Source organism: Penicillium concentricum (genome assembly GCF_028827145.1).
Source record: "Penicillium concentricum strain IBT 3081 chromosome Unknown utg000002l_segment0_segment0, whole genome shotgun sequence".
NCBI lineage: Eukaryota > Fungi > Ascomycota > Eurotiomycetes > Eurotiales > Aspergillaceae > Penicillium > Penicillium concentricum.
The window spans coordinates 2,659,977-2,678,401 of NW_026622755.1; the positions used below are offsets into that span (position 1 = coordinate 2,659,977).

Sequence of the window (18,425 nt, forward strand, 5' to 3'; positions counted from 1 at the left end):
GGTTTTGAGGTTACTGTTATGCAACATTCTTTGGCAACTGCAGGCTACGTCACCGTAGAAACATTTAGTACTACCTACAAGAAAGTAAGGGAGGTATCCATGGTTCAATGTCCTCCTGCTGGTGTTCTGGTTTCCCGGGTATTCGGCGAGGCGGTCTGGGACAGGGCATGTAGGATATGCGCATTCTCAGTGCCACACGTCTGTGTTACATTAGTTAAAACCGTATTATATATGCTATATTGGCTTAGCGAATAGATATAGGGTTACACAGGGAAGCAATGGACGCCACCGAGTGCTATGTACATAGGTAAGGAGGGCGGGGGCTGCATTTCCTCGTAAGGCGCAGCTAGTGCGGTGAGCCCATGCGGGCCGAACCGCAACGGTGGAGTCAATGAGGTAAACTTAACTACATGTAGTTAACTAGTTAGCGTATTTCACTAGCTAATCGGCCACGCCACCGAATGAAATACGTTAACCAATTTACAATTGTTTACCTAAGTCAATACACGGATCCAGCTGATGGATTATGCGTAGTGCGTTGCAGACCGGCCGGCAGTTCTTGGTAAATTTCTCCATGTATAGCGTTACATCTTAACCGGTCATGACCTGCGCATTTTTTTGGCTTCAACCATGAGAGAGGAGACAAATCTCTTCTAATTCAAGCGATTCCTCTCTACAGCATCTGCAAGCCCCGCAATAGTCTCTTTCTCAAACAAATCCTGCACGGTCAGCGGTATATTTTCCGCCTGGCACATAGAAACTAGCTGCATTGCTCCAATCGAGTCGCCTCCAAGCACGTAGAAACTATCATTGACTCCAATCTCCGTAGGTTCGAGGTCAAGTAGGAGAGCGAACATTCGATGAAGGGCTAGCTCGGCGATAGAGGATGGCTGGGCCTTTTCGTTCTCTCCAGTCTTTGGTTCGGTTCGGTAACGTAGTAGCTGATGCTTGCTGAGTGTGGCGGCTTGGGTCCGTATGGCTCTTCGATCGAGTTTTCGGGAGACTGTCATTGGCACATATGATAGGGGGATGTAGACGGTTGGGACCATGTGGCCTGGGAGTTGTTCGCGCAGTTTCGACACAGCCTTCCGCGCGCGTAGATGGAACTGTTCATCTGGTGTCATGAAAAGCGACGAATCTGTGGCCGTGAATTCTCCTTGGTCGAGAATGAATGCCATGAGTGATGGCGAGGCCGAGTTCTCCGCTGGAACCACTACATCCGCAAGAAGAACGGCGTCATGCTCCATCCCATCCCAGCACTGCCGAAGATGATATTCCACCTCCTCCAGCTCAATTCGGTATCCACGCAACTTGACCTGATTGTCCTTGCGGCTAACGTAGCGCAGCGTCCCGTCGGGTTCGTACTTGGCGAGGTCGCCTGTCTTGTATAGTCTCCGTTGGGGACAGGCGTCCCCGCGAAACTGCCGCAACCATACCGGATCAACAACAAACGCCTCAGCTGTTTTCTCTTCGTCATCTAGATACCCATGCGCAAGGTAAGGCCCTTCAATAAGCAACTCGCCCACTGCACCAACAGGCACAAGCTGAGTATGGTCATCGGTATCAACAAGCCAGATACTACCAAGAAACGCCTCCCCAATATTCATCGTATCCCTTGTCCCAGGATTCTGCGCACTCAGAATCCCTCCCCATTCCGTCATACCATACCCAATAAGCAACCAAAATCCACCCTCGAAGATCTCGTACGCATTCTTCGGGATAGCCTCAGCGCCCGTGAGAATCGTTTGCATACTCCGCAGATTCTGGGTATCAAGCGTCTTCAACGTCGACGGCGTCATGGTCGTCCAAGTAACGCCCATCCGGTTGATGGAACCCTGTAGATCATTCATTCGGTCATGGTCTGTAGGGATACAAAGTGTGCCACCGACGGAAAGGGCACAGAAGGTTTCAACGAGGGATGCGTGCACGCTGTAGGAGGCGAACTGGAGGACCCGGCTGTTGCGGGTAATTTGGAGGGGTAGCGCGTGTGCAGCGAAGCCTGTCAGTCCGCTATGTTTCATTATGCAGCCTTTTGGGCGGCCGGTGCTACCAGAGGTAAAGAGGATATAGGCAGTAGAGCTTGCTGTTCGCTGTGGGGTGGTGTATTCTGGGGGAGATAGTTGCGCCATAGCATCTGCACTGACGCGGACTACCGTTCTTTCCGCGCGCTCTAAGCTGGCAGCGTGTGCAGGAGATGCGAGGATGACACGTCCATTCACTCGATCGATAATTCCTTCAAGTCGCTTTGTAGGTTGGAGGGCTTCCAGTGGGACAAATGCAGCCCCAGATCTAATCACAGCTAGCACTGCGACGATCGCCCAGAGGGACTTTTCCATACACAGAGGCACCATGTCACCCGGACAGACTCCAAGGGATTGTAAATGGGCAGCCAGTTTCAATGACAGGCTCTTCAGTTCGGCGTAGGTCAGGTTGCCATCCCAGGAGTGGATTGCGGCGGCAGTGGGATTTGAAAGAGCATGCTGATCTATGATGGCGTCGATAATTTGGCCGTCCAGTTGGTCAAAATAAGACTTGTTGTTCCACTGAGCGATCTGGTGATAATCCTCGGGACTGAAGACTTTTGCTTCTCGCATCTTCTGCTCGGGGTTCTTCACGAGCCACTGGATTGCCTCTGCCATGTTACCCCGGAGACGTTTGGCGCGGGATTCGGATATAGCAGGTGACCTATAATACAGTCTTGCCGTTGGATTTTCATCGTTCACACTCAGGGCAATCAGGACATCGTAACGCTAATGATTATGTCAGTGCCTATTTAATTAACACGGATACTCGATAGAAATCCTTACATGGTCTTTGCATCTTGAGTGGCAGATTACACTAAGTGTTTCCTCCAAGTCCCTCTCTCCTTGATGAAACAAAATAGCCGTGCTCACTTCAGGCCGGGATTCCAACCCAAGGGGCTCTAATTTGTGCTTATTCCCCAATAAGAAGTCTCTCACCCGAGCCTCAGGATCAATGCTCACTACACAGATGGAACTCTGTCTCCTGGTTTTCTCCTCGGTGGCCTTGCTTGAAGAGATATAATGAACACCAAAGCTGACAGTGTCCGTGTCAGTGAACTTGTGGACCACAACAGCCCATGCTATGAGTGGAATTGTGGACAGCCCATCCTTCGTCAGCCTGTTGAGTTCAGCCTGGGCTGTCAGGTATGTTATGGCCGTCTCCTTCATCGGCTGCTGGTTCGAGACGGTGTCATTGTCGACGTGCGTGATACAGAATTCGGCCTCCATGTCTTATGATAAAAAAGTCTTTTAGAATCCAATGGCTCAATCAGCCAACAGCAGGTAGACGTTGTTTTTGGGAAATGGGTAAAGATTAAGTGCAATCCACCAGAGTAACCTATCAATATATCCACGGACGAGCACCGAAAATACATACTTCCAGTATTTGGATTGTCTCCCTCAAGTCTCACCGCTGGTCCGAATGTGGCGGAATGCTAGGCCCATACCTTGTACTTCGTCGCACTATGCATGGCTATGCATTGAAGCAGGTATCTACCCAGCGGTATAGGCGCCAGCTGCCTAAACCCTATTTCCGGTAAATTTTGATGCCTTGATGCATAGTTTGGGTGTGGCGGCCTGAATTAAAACCGGCAGAAGAATTAAAATACCTGAATTTCTATGACACTTCCCTTCATAATCAAAGTAGCCTGATTTTGCTAGCGTTTACAACTCTCGAAAATGAAGGTTTCATCCCATACAAATGGAAATATCTCGACTTTCTTAGATGGTTTATAGGTGTCAAAAATGAAGCTTGTGAACCCATACAAAGTGAGATATCTCCATTTCTATGCTGATGAAACCCCTAATTTTGGGATGAATAATTTACATTACATTGTATAGGGCTAAGGAGCGGTTAATAACCAGATTAAATCAGGCATTAATGCATCAAATATTTACTAGAAATGGGGTTTTGGCAGTTGGCGCCTATACCGCTGGGTATATCCGTGTTCTTCTACTTTTACATTACCTTGGGAGCAAAGATTATCTTTCTACTCTTCCTGGATCATCCTATTTTATGCGATTCGGTATTCTCCGGGCACCCAATACACGTTTTGCGCACAAATATTAGAAGAAATAAACTAGATGTGAATAATTCAGAGCTGCTGCGTACGCTCCTAGAGGGAATGACACAGGATCAAGCTTTCAATGGCTACCTTTGTCTTCGCCCTCGTTTATCGCCGTAGTCTCGCTGACAGCAACAATGTCCTTCTTCCTCAATATTATGTCCTTAACCCCTGAACAAGGCCGTTGGGCCGTCCCACAACAAGCAGACTTCGTCGTATCTCTCGACGCCCGAAGAAATTGCATGAAATCAGTACCACCAGTTCCCGTTAATTTTACCTTCGTGTGACGGTCGAGTCCGGGTACTGCTGATATTGGCATGGGAATCCCTTTTCTCATCGGGATTAAGATATATCTTGCCACAACGCGAATATGCGCGTCCCTGAAAGCGCCAAGCTTTGTCACGGCTTTGTTATACGCCCTGTAGACGGCAGAATTGGGACAATGGTTTAGTACGTAGTCCCTGATGTTTGATATCTTCATCATGAGTGAGAGGAAAGCCCTGTGGGTGCCGGGCATGTAGTCTCTCATATCCTGAGAAATCATTCTTCTGTCAGCTTCACCACATTTCTTATGTATTTAGTCTTGAACGGTGCAACCACTCATGGACTTGACATGCCTTGAAAAACCCACAATCCTGCTTAATCCCCAACACAATATCGAAAAACTGAATCAGCGAACTCTGCGCATTACTCCCCCCACTGAACTGCACCCACTCGCCCTCCCCACATCGACAGTTCGGATAAAGCACCCCCTCCGGTAGCCCGGCACCGGCCATATTCTTGCTACCCCTTAAGAAGGGCCGAAGCTTATGGTAGAAGAAATCTGCAGAGAGTCTCTCGTCGAGCCGTGCCAGGATCTCGCATATCCGATCCATGCACGTAGAAAATGCCTCGAGGAAAGATGTCACTGTCTTTCTGTCATGAATCGTTGTGGCGTCAACAGCAGAGAGCGCCAGGGGGATGAGCGGGGCGCCTTGGGCTTCTATTGCGACGGAGGTCGTGTAGAACCATTCTTCTTCGTGTGAGCCTGTGAATGTAATTTGGGCGGAGTAGGATGAGGGGTTTGTGCGGTCTTCCTCATCTCCGAGGGTTGTGTTCCAAAGGCAGTAGGTAGCGAAGGTTGCGCAAGGAATTATTTTGAAGTGTGAGGAGACGCTTCGGAGAGGGGAGGTGATTGATAGAGGTAGTTTCTATAGGTGGTAGATTGAATTAGCGTATGTATCTTTTTAGGCTTCCAGGCTGAGATCTGGGCAGCTAGGTTCATTACTCACCTTTCGCGGCTCGTTGCCACTCCAAATATATCCCTGAGAGAGGAAGCCAAGAACAAGATATGCCCTACGCCATTCATCCTCTGTTCGAAGTTTTGCTGTTGAGAGTACCGGAAGATTGTCGACTGCATCACTGAGAGTGTCGGTCTTGAGAAGCTGTGGCAAGCCATTCACGATACTTTCCCAAGGACTATACAAAGGATCTGGAAGTTTCTCCAAGGGCTTTGTCTCTGGGAGAAAGCCGGATATAGCCGAGACCCCGTATTGTCTCAGCTCTAGATCCCCAAATAGTGCCATGGCTTTGTTGCTTCCGGTTGAGCCGTTGCGTTTGATGTGGGGTTTTATATATTAGTTAATGGACGATAGATAGCACAACCACAACAAGAGCCCACATCGCGGTTTATAGCATTGACTGGGAGACTTCTAGTGTGAATTACCGCAGCATAAAGTATGCAGTACACAGTCCAATGGCTGAGCTTCTTCAAATCCTCTATATCCCAGTTTTTTGGTCACACTCGAATCATGCGCATTCCCATAGTATCAAGCTGGATGCCTGAATCGTTCACGAGGTGACTATGTTAATCCTATCCCGTTACAAAAACGCACAGACTTGAATGAAACCCATCTGTGCCTGAGCCAATGCTAGCCCCAAGCAAGGAGTATAGGTCCTCCCTCGGAGACACCTTGTACCACATCCTTTCTACTTCGAAATGCATCACGACTATGACCGCTCCGAGGGACGAGGGTGGACTCCGCTGGAATATTTCCAAATTGTATCATCAGGAAGACGAGACAATGTCAAACCCATGAAGTAGGGGATGGTATTTTGGTACGCCACTGTCTATGTACCTGCGGTCCTGAGTAACATGACTTGTTGACACGTAGCACAATTGATAAGTGGCTTAAGTCTTTAAGTTAATTATGCCTTGAACATATATGCAGGCTCCCTACGCTCCTCACGCATTGCATAGAGTGATCAATATTATACAGTAGGATCAGACATGCCGAACACCCATCTCCACCAACCCTGTAAATACTAGGTACGGTGAAGCTGAACACTCAGCTCCGCCATCCCATACAATATACGGTGAAGTTTGGGGAATTATTTCGTGCCTTTTGTTACACTTAGTACTAGCAATGGCTGGAACAATCCAAAAAAAAAGAAACTACAATCCTGTCCGATCTACATCAGAGACACAGTATGCTGTGCAGGCTCACCGCTAATATTGATCATTGAGGTTGCAGAAATGGGCTCTCTAGATGCTTTGGTGCAACTGCCGCAGTCACAGACAACCAGACAATACTCTCTTGAGCAATAGTCTGGCCTGAACTTATATCAAACTACCATGGTCTTAAGAGCCCTTGTCCCGCCCAGCAAACGTCCAAATCAGCTATTTATTCTCCTAAGATCATAGCTTTTTGCAGAATACTCCCGCGTACCGGCCACTTCGGTCGACCTCATCTTCCGCAATGCCTCCAATCAACTTTGGCAGCTACCAGACGAAGATCTACCACGAAGGTGCACTAGGAAGATTTCCTGCCGTAACCACAAACCCAACGCTCCTCGAAGAACATGCCCGGAAAGTTCTCAGTGCTCGTGCATACAGCTATGTTGCCACTGGGGCAGGGGAGAAATCAACGATGGATGCTAACCGGCTAGCATTTCGTCAATGGAAGTTGTAAGTCCTCAAATCCAGCAAAGTGGGGGAGCGCGGGAAAGGATATTCATGGGATTGAACGTCTAATCTGGGTGTTGTAGAATCCCAAGAGTTATGAGACCGGTTCGTTTTCCCCTCTCTGCTTCTCCAATATCGGCTAGGTATTTTCCTTGAAGGGTAAGAACTAAGACAGGATGTCTTCTAGATGGACAACCAAAGTATCTCAGTCAACCTCTTCGGTCAGGAATACAAATCCCCTCTCATCGTTGGACCAGTAGGCGTGCAAGGCCTCTTCCACAAGGACAAAGAAACCGGTGTTGCCGAGGTCTGCGCAGAACTTGAGGTGCCCTACACCCTAAGCACAGCAAGCAGCAGCTCGATTGAGGAGGTTGCTACAGCGAATAAATCCGGCCATCGATGGTTCCAGCTTTATTGGGTGCACGACAAGGATATCCTCCTCTCGTTGCTCAAACGAGCCAAAGACAATGGGTTTACGGTTTTGGTGGTGTCCCTTGACACATGGACATTGGGATGGCGGCCTACAGATCTTGATCAGGGATATTTTCCATTTTATTGGGGAATTGGTAATGAGGTGGGTTTTACGGATCCGGTGTTCAGGGCCAAGTATGAGAAGGCAGGTGGAAAGATTGAGGAGGATATTATTGGCGCTGCGAGTGCTTGGGTTGCAGAGCTGAATGAAAAGCCGCATACGTGGGAAGAGGTGGACTTCTTGAGGAAGCATTGGAAGGGTCCGATTGTGTTGAAAGGGATTCAGCATGTAGATGATGCTAGGAGGGCGCTGGAGACAGGGTGTGAGGGGTTGGTTGTTTCGAATCACGGGGGTTTGTGTTTATCCTATCCCGTTGGCTTGATATGCGCTGATTGATGCCTTGTAGGTCGACAAGTTGACGGTGCTATCGGGTCGTTGGATGCGCTTCCAGAGATTGTGGATGCGGTGGGTGACAAGATGACGGTGATGGTTGATTCTGGGATAAGAACTGGGGCGGATATCATGAAGGCATTGTGTCTTGGGGCGAAGGCCGTTATGGTCGGAAGGCCTATCATATATGGCCTTGCTATCGATGGTAAGAGGGGTGCAAAATCTGTGATTGAGGGATTACTTGCAGATCTGTGGCTGGGTATGGGATTGGCCGGGATGGAGACGGTTGCGGATTGCAGTCGGGATTGTATGAGGAGAATCAAGTATCCTGGTGACTTCAAGAGCATGTTGTGATACCACCGGGATTAGCTCATGAGGCTTGCTGACTATGATTTGATTTCGGCTTTCATATGACCCACTTGGCAGGAAGTTCCCCTGAGGGAGCTAATGCCCTGAAATGAACTTGTCTCTTCTTTTGGCCCGGTCTTTGCTGAGTTTTATTTTTTTTCTTAGACAAGTACTGCTTTTAGATTAGTGTTATAGGGCTATATATGGGGTGTCCGATCCTGGTCGTTCGCCATTCAGGGGCTAAAACTCCCTAGAGTGTCGACATGCTCACAGGTCATGTAGAACTTGTCGACATAATCATAGATGCGAAACCCTTATAAATGATACTTAGCTCCTCCAAACACTATTCAAGTTAGTTTAAGTTTCAATCGCTAAAGTATAGCTGACTTGCCCGGCCCTCTTAGCACGGTCGTATAAAGTCTACACTTGACCTATTTACTAGAGGCAATCTTCTAATAAAGACAGAATACTACGCTCGATATAAGCTTAAGTGGAAGTAGCGGAGCGCGAGCTATTTATTAATAGTAACCCATCATGCGTTAAGACAATTATTCTTTTGGCAGCATGACTCAGGCAAAAATTGTCAAAAACAGGTTTTGTGCAGGACCTTGCTTCTGCTTGACAAAAACAGGCTTGGCGCAGAAACTTGCTTCTGCTGCGCGATGTCAGTGGTAGATTACCACTTGAGCCCGTTTCAGAGAGGATCTACAGAAGCGTACGGGTACGGAGCGGTGTAGGCGCCAGCTGCCAAAACCCTATTTCCAGTAAATGTTGATGCCTTGATGTCTAGTTTTGGCCTTAAATGGTAGGTAGATTGATACAATTTTGACTGCATACTCTACCTAGAAAGGGTGGATGACTCAATTACTGCTAGAAATATTACCCAATAAGAGAGTTAAGTTCCGATGGCATACTTAGTCGCCCGTAAGAAGAGGAGCTTACTAAAAAGCAAACCCCCTGACTTCTAGTATGGATTAGGACGGGACAGAGGCATGAACTTAGAAAAAATAGCTGTTTAGTGATAATTCATTGCTACGTACGAGACCTTACTGATTCATCGATCGTCGACACGCGATCATGGCCAGGTATGAACAACACAAACGAGGAGAACCGACTGCCTTGGCTAACTCATGGACATTTGGGTCAAATACATTTGCCATTCCAAAACCTCCCCCGGAATCTCATCCAACGCTCCCCAGGATGCTTGTAACTCGTGCAGAACATGTGGAGCCACTCGCCCTTCCGCGATGAGCTTGTGCAGGTACTGAACCAATCCCCTGTAGGCGCTATCAAGAGAACCCGAGATCCAAGCGTGGTGGGCGCTGCATGCCTCTCCAACTAGGAACATATGACCATTGGCTGCGGGCCTTACGAGCTCAGGGTAGAAGTGCCGAAATTGTTCCGGTCCGAAGTATGAAAAGGCTCCCGAGGCACAAGGGTCACTATACCAATCATAAGCATGGTATTCCTCGTACTCGTCCTGAATGATGCGTAGCATCTTTTCATGTCCGAATGGCCTTCCAGACAGTGGGTCGACGTAGTTTTGGTGAAGAAGAGCGAGATTGTGACGCAGGAGCTGCTCAAGTTCGCTTCCACCTGTGTCACTACCTATTAACGATGCCATCTGCTGGGCATCCTGGCCCCAGGTGTACGAGCACAGTAAAACCCTAGATGGCGCCTCTGAATTTGTCTCTGGGGATGGATACACGCAGGTTCGGATCGGAAGATCGGTTGACGCCTGGCCTCCTTGAATCTGGCAATATCGTGTCCACCAAGCTGATTTGAATTTGATTGCAATTTTTGTCGAGGCATCATAATGAACGGACTGAATAGCTGCCTGCTGCCCAGGTCGTAGCGTACCGGGCCCTATATTCATTCGACGCATACATGGAAGACTGGCTGTATTGAAAACTGCCGAGTATTTTCGAGACTGGGTCTCTCCATCGACGTGAATCAACATTGGTTGGGATGATTCATGCGATTGATATGCAATCGACGTGACACGAGCCCCTAAGGAAGGCCTGGTGGATATCCTCTTTTCCATCTTCTCGATGACTTGATACGTTCCTCCTGCGACACGGTACCACTGTACCTCCTCTCCAGACGTCGTAGGGTATTCAAAATCCATAGCATCCAAGACGGCCTCAGAAAGTGATTGATCATATAGCCCAGAAGCGCTTTGATGGAAATGGTAGTCAGCAAAAATAGAGCTTAGTTGAGTCTGGGATGGTGATAGGGCCAACCTTGCGACTGTTTCCATGTACCAAATTGAATAGAAGTCCAACCCTCTGGATTGATGACTTAGCGAAAACACTTTTGGTCCAAAGAGTTTGACTTACATCTTCTCTCTAAGATAGTCTCTTGTGGTCATATGATCATATTTCATCAGTTCGATAAAGCCATCTTGAAAATTGTGCGCCAATTTCGTGAAAAATGGACCAAAAGCGCGTTTCAAAATGCTTTCAGGTCCTTCAATGACGGTTCTGCATGAAGAATTAGCCTCTCAGCACCACTTTATTGTAATCACATGTTAATTTACCTGTCGGGAACCATTCCGCCCCTTGAAATGCTCATCCGGAAGGGATCTTTGTTGGTGTCAATATTTCTTCCTAGGACATGAAGCTGTCCATTGAATACCGTTGGGCACATTTGCCCTGCGTAGTGATATGGGATAAGTTCAATGTCACAAAGGTCAAAAAGGTCAAACGTCCTATCATGATGTGAGGAGCTGAAATCTCCAAATGGCTTTGACATCCTACCTTGCAAGTGGTGTAATCTAGAGTCACTGAAGGGTTAGCGTATCAGATTTTCCACTCGAATGTTTGATTGCTCACTGACTTTAGGAAATCTCATCGCCCCCACATCATAATAGTCTTTTTTTCCGGGCCCAAAATGATGTGTGTAAACTCTTCCCCCAACTCTTTCGCTGGATTCGAGTATCTCATAGCTAATATGAGGAAGCTTCAGGCTGTCAAGAAGCATGCCGAGAAAAAGTCCTGATATTCCGGCACCGATGATACATATTTTGATAGCTCCATCTGGAGCAATAATTTTGTCGGGGATAAAGGGAAGGGCTGGCGGACTTGACAGCGTAGGGGAACCATTTCCTTGGTTGAAAAACGGGATAGGGATCAGCCATTTCCAGTCAACAACGTCCAATTGAATATTAGCCTCGCTAATCTCATTGAGGATATGGCTTTTGGCAATTTCTTGTGCCCATCTAGTTCGGATAGAGACAGGCTTTCCAGTGGTTCTAGCGTTGAACTCCACTGCCCTGGTAGTTCTGATGGAAAAGCCTGTGTCACCTCCACTGACGGTCCTTAATATGCTCTTAAGCCAGGACTTGATATCGCTTCCGCGCCACACTCGGAGTCCTTGAGTTGCAAATAGACTATTATCTACCTGCGTCATGGCTTTCATTGGGTTGGAGGGAACAAATGCCTGTCACCAGCGAAGTGAAAGTAACTCAACAGCTTGAGTATTATTTACTACACTACCTGAAGACTGGTGGGTGATGCGATATGTTAGCCTCGTTCAGGTGCATATAATACCATTTCGAAAAATACAAAGTGAGGAGGCGACAGGTTATGGACATGATGGGGAAAATTCGTGATGCAAGCTTGAACCGTTCCGGAACTTGCATGTACATGAGAATTCAAGGAAGATGTTGCCATTTTTGGGTTGTCAGTAAAACGCCCAGCGAGAAAAATAATATTTCCCTGAATAGACTGTTCATCCCCGTGCAGTCAAAATATCAGACTGCCACCTGCGGCTCCAATGTTCCATATACAGTATGTCTTTTGCCTAGATGGCTTAGCGAAAGACATAAGATCAGCATAGATTACAGTGTGGGAATTATACTCATCAAAAAAAGAAGTGTTCAGCTAACCTGTTAAATTTGACCGCCACTTTTACGAGGCGCTCTAGTGCCAAAAATGTTCAGTATAAAGATTGTGTAGTGTGGGTACACGACATGCCATTTCCCTATGAGAGACTCCGGGCGGTTTTACTTGTGACACTTAGGCCACTAAGCTTTAGGTTTGTCCGTCAATGGTCACTATTATCGAAGAGCCTGTGTAAATTATTATGGTCCATAATATTTTTAACAATTATATGACTTACGATATTACCATCGAAGTACCTTTTTATATTGATCCCGTATAAAGTGGTGATGACTTACTAAGGCTTTTGTTGTAATTCAGGTTAATTCTTCTGCCAGTCTTAGGCCTTCAGGCATGAAGGCATCACATATACTGCGTAGTCGCGAGAAGATACCCCGAGCTATCTCTTCATTGGTGCTTACATCAAAACCTTAGAAAGGCCCCACATAAGGGAATAACATCCTCCGACATTCCCTATGTTTATTTTTCAAGTTCTCAATTAGATTGCTTACAATGAGTGGTGATAACCATGTTCCAGGTAAGATTATCATGTGGCCTCTCAAGATACGTGACCAACGTTCAATGCCTGATATTATGCCCTTTAGGAGCGACCCCTGGCCGAGATGGACTTCCTCAAAGAGGGCTAGTGTCGTGAGTCGATCGGATTCCGGATGCGCCATCCAGGCCGTGCTGTGGGGTAATATTCAATGCTGAACAAGTGCCGAGGTGTGAGCGATGCAAGCAACGTAAATCAAGATGCAATCGTCAATACCCTTCATGCCAACGGTGCGAAGCGGAAAATGTACAATGCGAGTATTCTAGTCGGCGAAAACCAGGCTTTCCAGCCGGCTACCGCCAGATTCTAGAGGCCAAAATTAGTTTGTCATCCCGAAACAATATACAAGCTAGCTGAATGGGGTTGACTTTTCGATATAGGTAGACTAGAGACGGAGGTCAAGACGCTGCGTGAGGCTAATGATGCAGGTGCGACTCAACATCGACCTGCTCTTGTCGGCTCTGGTTTGAACGTCGATGTCCAAGATCCGTCTTCGCCGGCCATGAATCCATACTGCAGTGACTCTCGCTCGCTCATCGAACAACCGCCACCGGCGACCTCAACAATGACCAGGCAGATTTCGGAACAGAAACCACCCGCAGATCTTGTGGTGTCCTTGATCTCCCTGTTCTTTCGACACATCTACCCATGGCTGCCATTCCTTGACACCCAGCATGTATTTTCCGAGATGGGAGCGATGGATGAGCCCTCTCTTCTTTACTACGCGCTCTTCGGCGTCTCCTTGCCATACTCGTTTGACTCCCGGTTAGACCAGGCTTCCAGCGATTCATTCTGGAAATACACGAAGCGGCGCATTTTTATCGAGATCATGGAAGAGCCCTCGTGTACCTCGCTCGAGGCTCTGACTCTCCTGACGCTTGACTTGTCTGGCATGACCAATGGGCCGCAGGTATGGGGAACACTTGCTGTGGCCACCAAGCTTGCGGCACAGCTAAAGACCGTGCATGGACATGTCTTAAGATTATCAGCGGAAGATCGCCCGAATAACGCATCTATCGAGGCAGACGAAATGCGTCGACGGAGGCTTTTCTGGGCAATATACGCACTAGACTGCTACATTTCCATCACAACCAGCTATCCCTCGACATTGACAGAGCTTAGCATTCAGCACTTTCTCCCCACCCAAAAAGCTACGTGGGGTGAATATGGTTATACCCCAAACATGGATTCCAACCAGAGCGAATCGAGTCAGACTAGGGGTCTGGACACCATTCCCTTGAATCCCATGTCCGTCTTCGGTTATCAGCTCGAATTACTAGATATCTCGAGGCGATTGCACAGACTCTACATTGACTACATCACGCTCTCTGAGAATGATGACCATTCGCCCCGGTGGCTTGAGCGCTTCGGAAGATGTGAAGGCGACATTTCAGTATGGTTTCACACCATACCACGATGCCTTCTCATCAAGATATCCAATCAGCCCCCAGTTATCACTTCTCACATTCTGCCCTCGGTTGTCCTACTTAACGTATATTACCACGGCTTAACGATCTATCTGCATGGTCTGACCGCATATGCATCGCAACAGATCCTTCAACTCGAACACTCGGATATCCGCACAAACAGCCAAGATATTTGCATGAGGAGCGTGGACGCTCTAGTTTATATCTGCTCCACATTTATAGACAAGGTTGACAATAAGATCGGCTGGCCGTTCACCTGGTCGATCTGGGTGGCCGCCCGATGCCTCCTGGCCTCCGAGTACAATGGCTGTGGCCAAACTGCACCACACTTTGACACTTTGCTCGAATATCTCAGGAAGATGGGAAAGTACTGGCAGATTAGCAGAAAATACTTGCGTCTGCTCTGCCAGGCAGAAGCTGAACTCAAGAATGGTCGATCATCCGGTGACACTACTAGCTCGCCAGGGCTTCTCCCCTTCATCGTGGATATGCGAATTGCAACGTGTGACCTGGAAGACCGGTTTCGTGTCGACCCTCTCTTATCACAGGCTGCTCCCCCTGGAGGACAAACTACGCCGTTTTACGGAGATCCGTCCCTCTTCGAATGGCGTCCCGGAGAGACAAATTTGGATACCATTCTCCCAGCGGAGACTTGCTTCGGTCTCCAGGGTCAACCATCGGATAACTGGTTTACGATGCCGCTCGTTGCATCTTCAGCATATGAGCAGTTTCCGTCATCTTCTTTTTGTAATAGTAGTACGACCGAGAAATGATGGATAAAGAGTTGCTACCGATGAATTGCTATGTCTTTAAACTTGATATGTTGTTTTTCCCAATACAGCGTTTAGCCCTGGCTCACTAGCCGTTGCTTTAGTCTTCTCTAATGTTGATTTCACAATGAATGTCAAATCGTCGGCACTGTCCATAACCAATGCCGGATGAGATGACAGCTTCACATAGACCGGCATCACCATTGGCTTTGACATTTCGAACCTCAAACTGGCCGTAGCGTCGCCGGAAGCTGTCGCTCCCCACAATACCCGCGCAACACCCGCGATCTCGCTGCCTTTCATCGGCAACGGGACAGTCGTACTAGCTCGCGGTACAGGGCTAGTCTTGGCTGGAATAAGATGGACGACCATCCCGGGTCAGTGGGTCGGAGTCCCACAACCTCAGCCATGAATTCGTAGATGGGTGTGCTACCCCATGCATGGCAGTCGGAGCGTTGAGAAACACCGTCCCCTTCCCATGTGGTCAGGCCCAGCGCTGGGCGCGCCACGGGTCCTAGTACCGGTGAATATGCTCGTCATAGAGATTGCCTCCAGCTTTACTAAGAGCCCGCAGCGTATAGAAGGACATTGAGATGGACGCCTGCACGAAGCTATCCCTTGCGGCTGGGTCCAGACTTCGACGCAATATCTCCTGGCCCGTCTTCTCAGTTGCTGCCCCACTGAGCACGGCCCAGACCTGATTGTAGACGCTGTAGTCTGTAGCTTTGTCTGCGGAGGATACGAGGCTGTCTGTGAAGAACTGGCCATCGAAGCAGTGAAGCTGGAGGCTATGAACAAGCCGACCCGCTCGGTACATGTATTCTTCGGCAATACTCGGTCTCCCCAGAGAGGTCAAGAGCGCAGCTGCGTTCTTCGAGGCATAAGCGTAAAGATGGTTTATGTAGGTTGGTATCCCCGTCCTCATCACGGCTGGGGGAATCCCGTACGGCCTCCATTGCTCGGTCCAATCGACAAAATTCCAGATACCAGGTTGCATATCAGAAGCGACAAGCCCAAGCCTCTGATCCAGGCGACAATGAAAGTAGTTCAGAATTGCGTCCACGATAGGAACGAGGGGGGCTAGGAAGGTCTTGTCGCCGAAGAAGTCCAGATAATCCTTGAGCATGCAAATCCAGAAGAGCGAGAAATGGGGAATCGTTTGGGGTTTATGCGACGGGGCCCGACTAGAAGTGAGACCTATCCGTGCCTGAAAAGAGTTGTGGATCTATACAATGCCATGTCTGGCCAACCGATCATCGCCAGAGAGATAGTAGGTAAACAGGGCAGAGCTTTGAGTGTCCATGGCGTATTGGAGCTGTTCATAGAATGGGCAGTCTTCATAGCAGTCGGGCATACAATTTGCCAGTGTGCGTACGCTCGTCTCCCATAGCTTGTGGGAGAGATCATCGGAGCTTGTTACTTTGACGCTAGCCCGGACATCTAAATGATAATTCACTGTCTCAATCTCAATGTTGTGAAGAACCAACCCGGATGATCCGACATCAATGTTGACCCGGATGAAACGGAAGGTCCGGAAGTGGAAAGGTGTGAATACCTCAGATATCTCATCGTCATGATAGCCGGTGCCCAGGACATTTGTCACTCCTTCGAAGCGGTATATGTCCTTGGCAGCATCTGAAGCACTGCTGGTATACCTGTGATTATTGAGCAACTTGCTGTATTACTGGTAATATCTCACCAAAAATGGATGCTAAGTTTCCCAGACCAGCAAAGATTTTGTCATGATAAGAAGGCTCGCGGGCAGTGATATGGCAGACTTTAAAGGATGAACCATCAATTTGAGCATACGTTACACAGGTGACTTGGGAAATTCTCTATCTATTAAATAATTTTCCGTGCTTTATTGCTCTAGATGGGGTTACTAGTAGAATGACTGCGTTTGACGTTAACGACGGCAAGTTTTAAGTGACATGTTTTCTACTATGCCTCACTATGTGAGTCTTCTCGAGATTTGAAAGAGAAAAATGGCCCCTCACTCACGATTCAAGTTTTATCATGTGGATCAGAGAAGTTAATACCGTGATGCCTGATGATCGGGGAGAAAACTAGGGCTGGTCCCGCACGTGACCGCTACTTCTAGCACAAATAAAGATCACCAGGGAGTTTTAGGGAATTTAAACAAATTTACATGCATAAAAAGTGGGAATTGAAGTTTATGGATATAAAATAATCTTGTTGTATTTCATTTATCGTATGAATATCATTATCATGTCTCAAAAAGTTCCCATAGTGGGCCCGAGAACTAAACTCAACTCCCTATGCATGGGAGGATGTAAATGCAAAGAGTACTTTTTGTACCATCTCTTGGAAAAAGCCGAACCGCTTGAAGAACAGAAGGAAAACAGGAAAAACAGAGAGGTATCACGTAAGGAGCGCCGAGGGGTATGCAGGAAGGAGTCAAAGAAAAGATCAGACAACAGGCGTCAACTGAGTGTGCAAAGCCTGTGAGAGAGCCTCCTCTTGACGCTTGAGCTCCATCTCCATCAAGTACTGGGCATACTTGGACCGAGGGTTGTGAATACCACACTCAGTCTTCTGCTGTCCCTTCCAGCGGCCAGCGCGCTCGTCCTCTCCATCAGCAACGGGCTGGGTGGAGTGCCAGTCACCAATGCTCTTGTAACCACGGTCAAGGAGCTCGTTGTAGGGCACGTCATGCTCCTTGGCATACTGCTTGACCTGGTTGAAGGACCAATTGGCCATGGGATTGATCTTAATGAGGCCGGCCTCGTCGACTTCGATGATGTCGAGGTCACCACGCTTGCCGCCTTGGCTGCGGCGGCGGCCAGTGAGAACGGCGTGAACATTCATCTCACGGTAGGCACGCTGAGCAGGCTCAACCTTGGCAACCCAGTCGTAGAGTTGGTCATCGACCTCCCAGAGCTTGGTGCCGTACTTGGCTTCGAATTCGGCAGTGGTGTCGACGCCAGCAGGCTTGTAAATGTGCACATTGTTGTTGGGGTACCTGCGACGCACACGGTCGACCAGGGACATTGTCTCATCGAAGTGATAGAGAGTGTCAAGGAAGACAAGGTCAACCATCTGGGGACGAGGCACCTCCAGCTTTGATAGCATGTCCAAGGTGACAAGACCTGTGAGACCGAAGGCCGTGGTCTGGAAGAGATGAGGAAGTGAAGTAATGCACCATTTCAAGATCTCTATAAGGAGGAGTCAGATAAAAAGGTCTCTGGAAAGAGGGGTTATGATGGATATCAGTACGAACCTTGGGGCTCAAGGAATTGCAACTGGCGGTTAAGGAACTGAAGATGGGGCTTGGTAAAGACAATCTCGGGGACGTAGTCCTCGCTAGAGCCAGAACCAGCACTGACATAGCCTGACTCAGTCATGCTATCGTTGTTGTCAATGCCCTCCATCTCTGAGGAGTAGTTTGTGGGCATCTTGGCCGGCATAATGTAAATAGCACAGAGTAACCTTAGAAAAAAGACAAGGGAAGAATTGTATGTATGAATGTATGGAGATATCGAGGAGTATGAAGAACAAAGTCACAATGTGGGCGAGAATATAAGAACAC

General features: G+C 48.2%; 7 protein-coding genes across 7 annotated transcripts; 2 read left to right on the forward strand and 5 right to left on the reverse strand.

The window, feature by feature from the left end:
• Positions 1-653: 653 nt before the first annotated feature.
• On the reverse strand, positions 654-3,251 carry N7517_004595 (acetyl-CoA synthetase-like protein; the record flags this gene model as incomplete). Its single annotated transcript, XM_056722325.1, has 2 exons — positions 654-2,750; positions 2,808-3,251. The coding sequence occupies 2 exons, from the start codon at positions 3,249-3,251 to the stop codon at positions 654-656; spliced, it is 2,541 nt and encodes an 846-aa protein (XP_056578575.1).
• A 1,405-nt stretch (positions 3,252-4,656) lies between these two features.
• N7517_004596 (Indoleamine 2-3-dioxygenase) lies at positions 4,657-5,652 on the reverse strand (the record flags this gene model as incomplete). The annotated part of the gene is made up of 2 exons (XM_056722326.1): positions 4,657-5,277; positions 5,359-5,652. The coding sequence occupies 2 exons, from the start codon at positions 5,650-5,652 to the stop codon at positions 4,657-4,659; spliced, it is 915 nt and encodes a 304-aa protein (XP_056578576.1).
• Positions 5,653-6,825: 1,173 nt separating this feature from the next.
• On the forward strand, positions 6,826-8,247 carry N7517_004597 (lactate 2-monooxygenase; the record flags this gene model as incomplete). The annotated part of the gene is made up of 4 exons (XM_056722327.1): positions 6,826-7,034; positions 7,115-7,136; positions 7,219-7,855; positions 7,910-8,247. 4 exons carry the CDS (start codon positions 6,826-6,828, stop codon positions 8,245-8,247), a joined length of 1,206 nt encoding a protein of 401 aa, XP_056578577.1.
• Positions 8,248-9,364: 1,117 nt separating this feature from the next.
• On the reverse strand, positions 9,365-10,890 carry N7517_004598 (flavin monoamine oxidase family protein; the record flags this gene model as incomplete). The annotated part of the gene is made up of 3 exons (XM_056722328.1): positions 9,365-10,529; positions 10,581-10,724; positions 10,781-10,890. 3 exons carry the CDS (start codon positions 10,888-10,890, stop codon positions 9,365-9,367), a joined length of 1,419 nt encoding a protein of 472 aa, XP_056578578.1.
• A 1,745-nt stretch (positions 10,891-12,635) lies between these two features.
• N7517_004599 (uncharacterized protein) lies at positions 12,636-14,878 on the forward strand (the record flags this gene model as incomplete). The annotated part of the gene is made up of 3 exons (XM_056722329.1): positions 12,636-12,660; positions 12,842-13,000; positions 13,059-14,878. The coding sequence occupies 3 exons, from the start codon at positions 12,636-12,638 to the stop codon at positions 14,876-14,878; spliced, it is 2,004 nt and encodes a 667-aa protein (XP_056578579.1).
• A 320-nt stretch (positions 14,879-15,198) lies between these two features.
• On the reverse strand, positions 15,199-16,893 carry N7517_004600 (bacterial alpha-L-rhamnosidase-domain-containing protein; the record flags this gene model as incomplete). The annotated part of the gene is made up of 5 exons (XM_056722330.1): positions 15,199-15,389; positions 15,437-16,059; positions 16,126-16,190; positions 16,251-16,530; positions 16,877-16,893. Coding segments are annotated over 5 exons (1,176 nt in total), but the record flags the coding sequence as incomplete, so codon positions are not given.
• Positions 16,894-17,305: 412 nt separating this feature from the next.
• On the reverse strand, positions 17,306-18,303 carry met16 (phosphoadenylyl-sulfate reductase (thioredoxin); the record flags this gene model as incomplete). Its single annotated transcript, XM_056722331.1, has 2 exons — positions 17,306-18,051; positions 18,117-18,303. The coding sequence occupies 2 exons, from the start codon at positions 18,301-18,303 to the stop codon at positions 17,306-17,308; spliced, it is 933 nt and encodes a 310-aa protein (XP_056578581.1).
• Between the last annotated feature and the right edge of the window lie 122 nt (positions 18,304-18,425).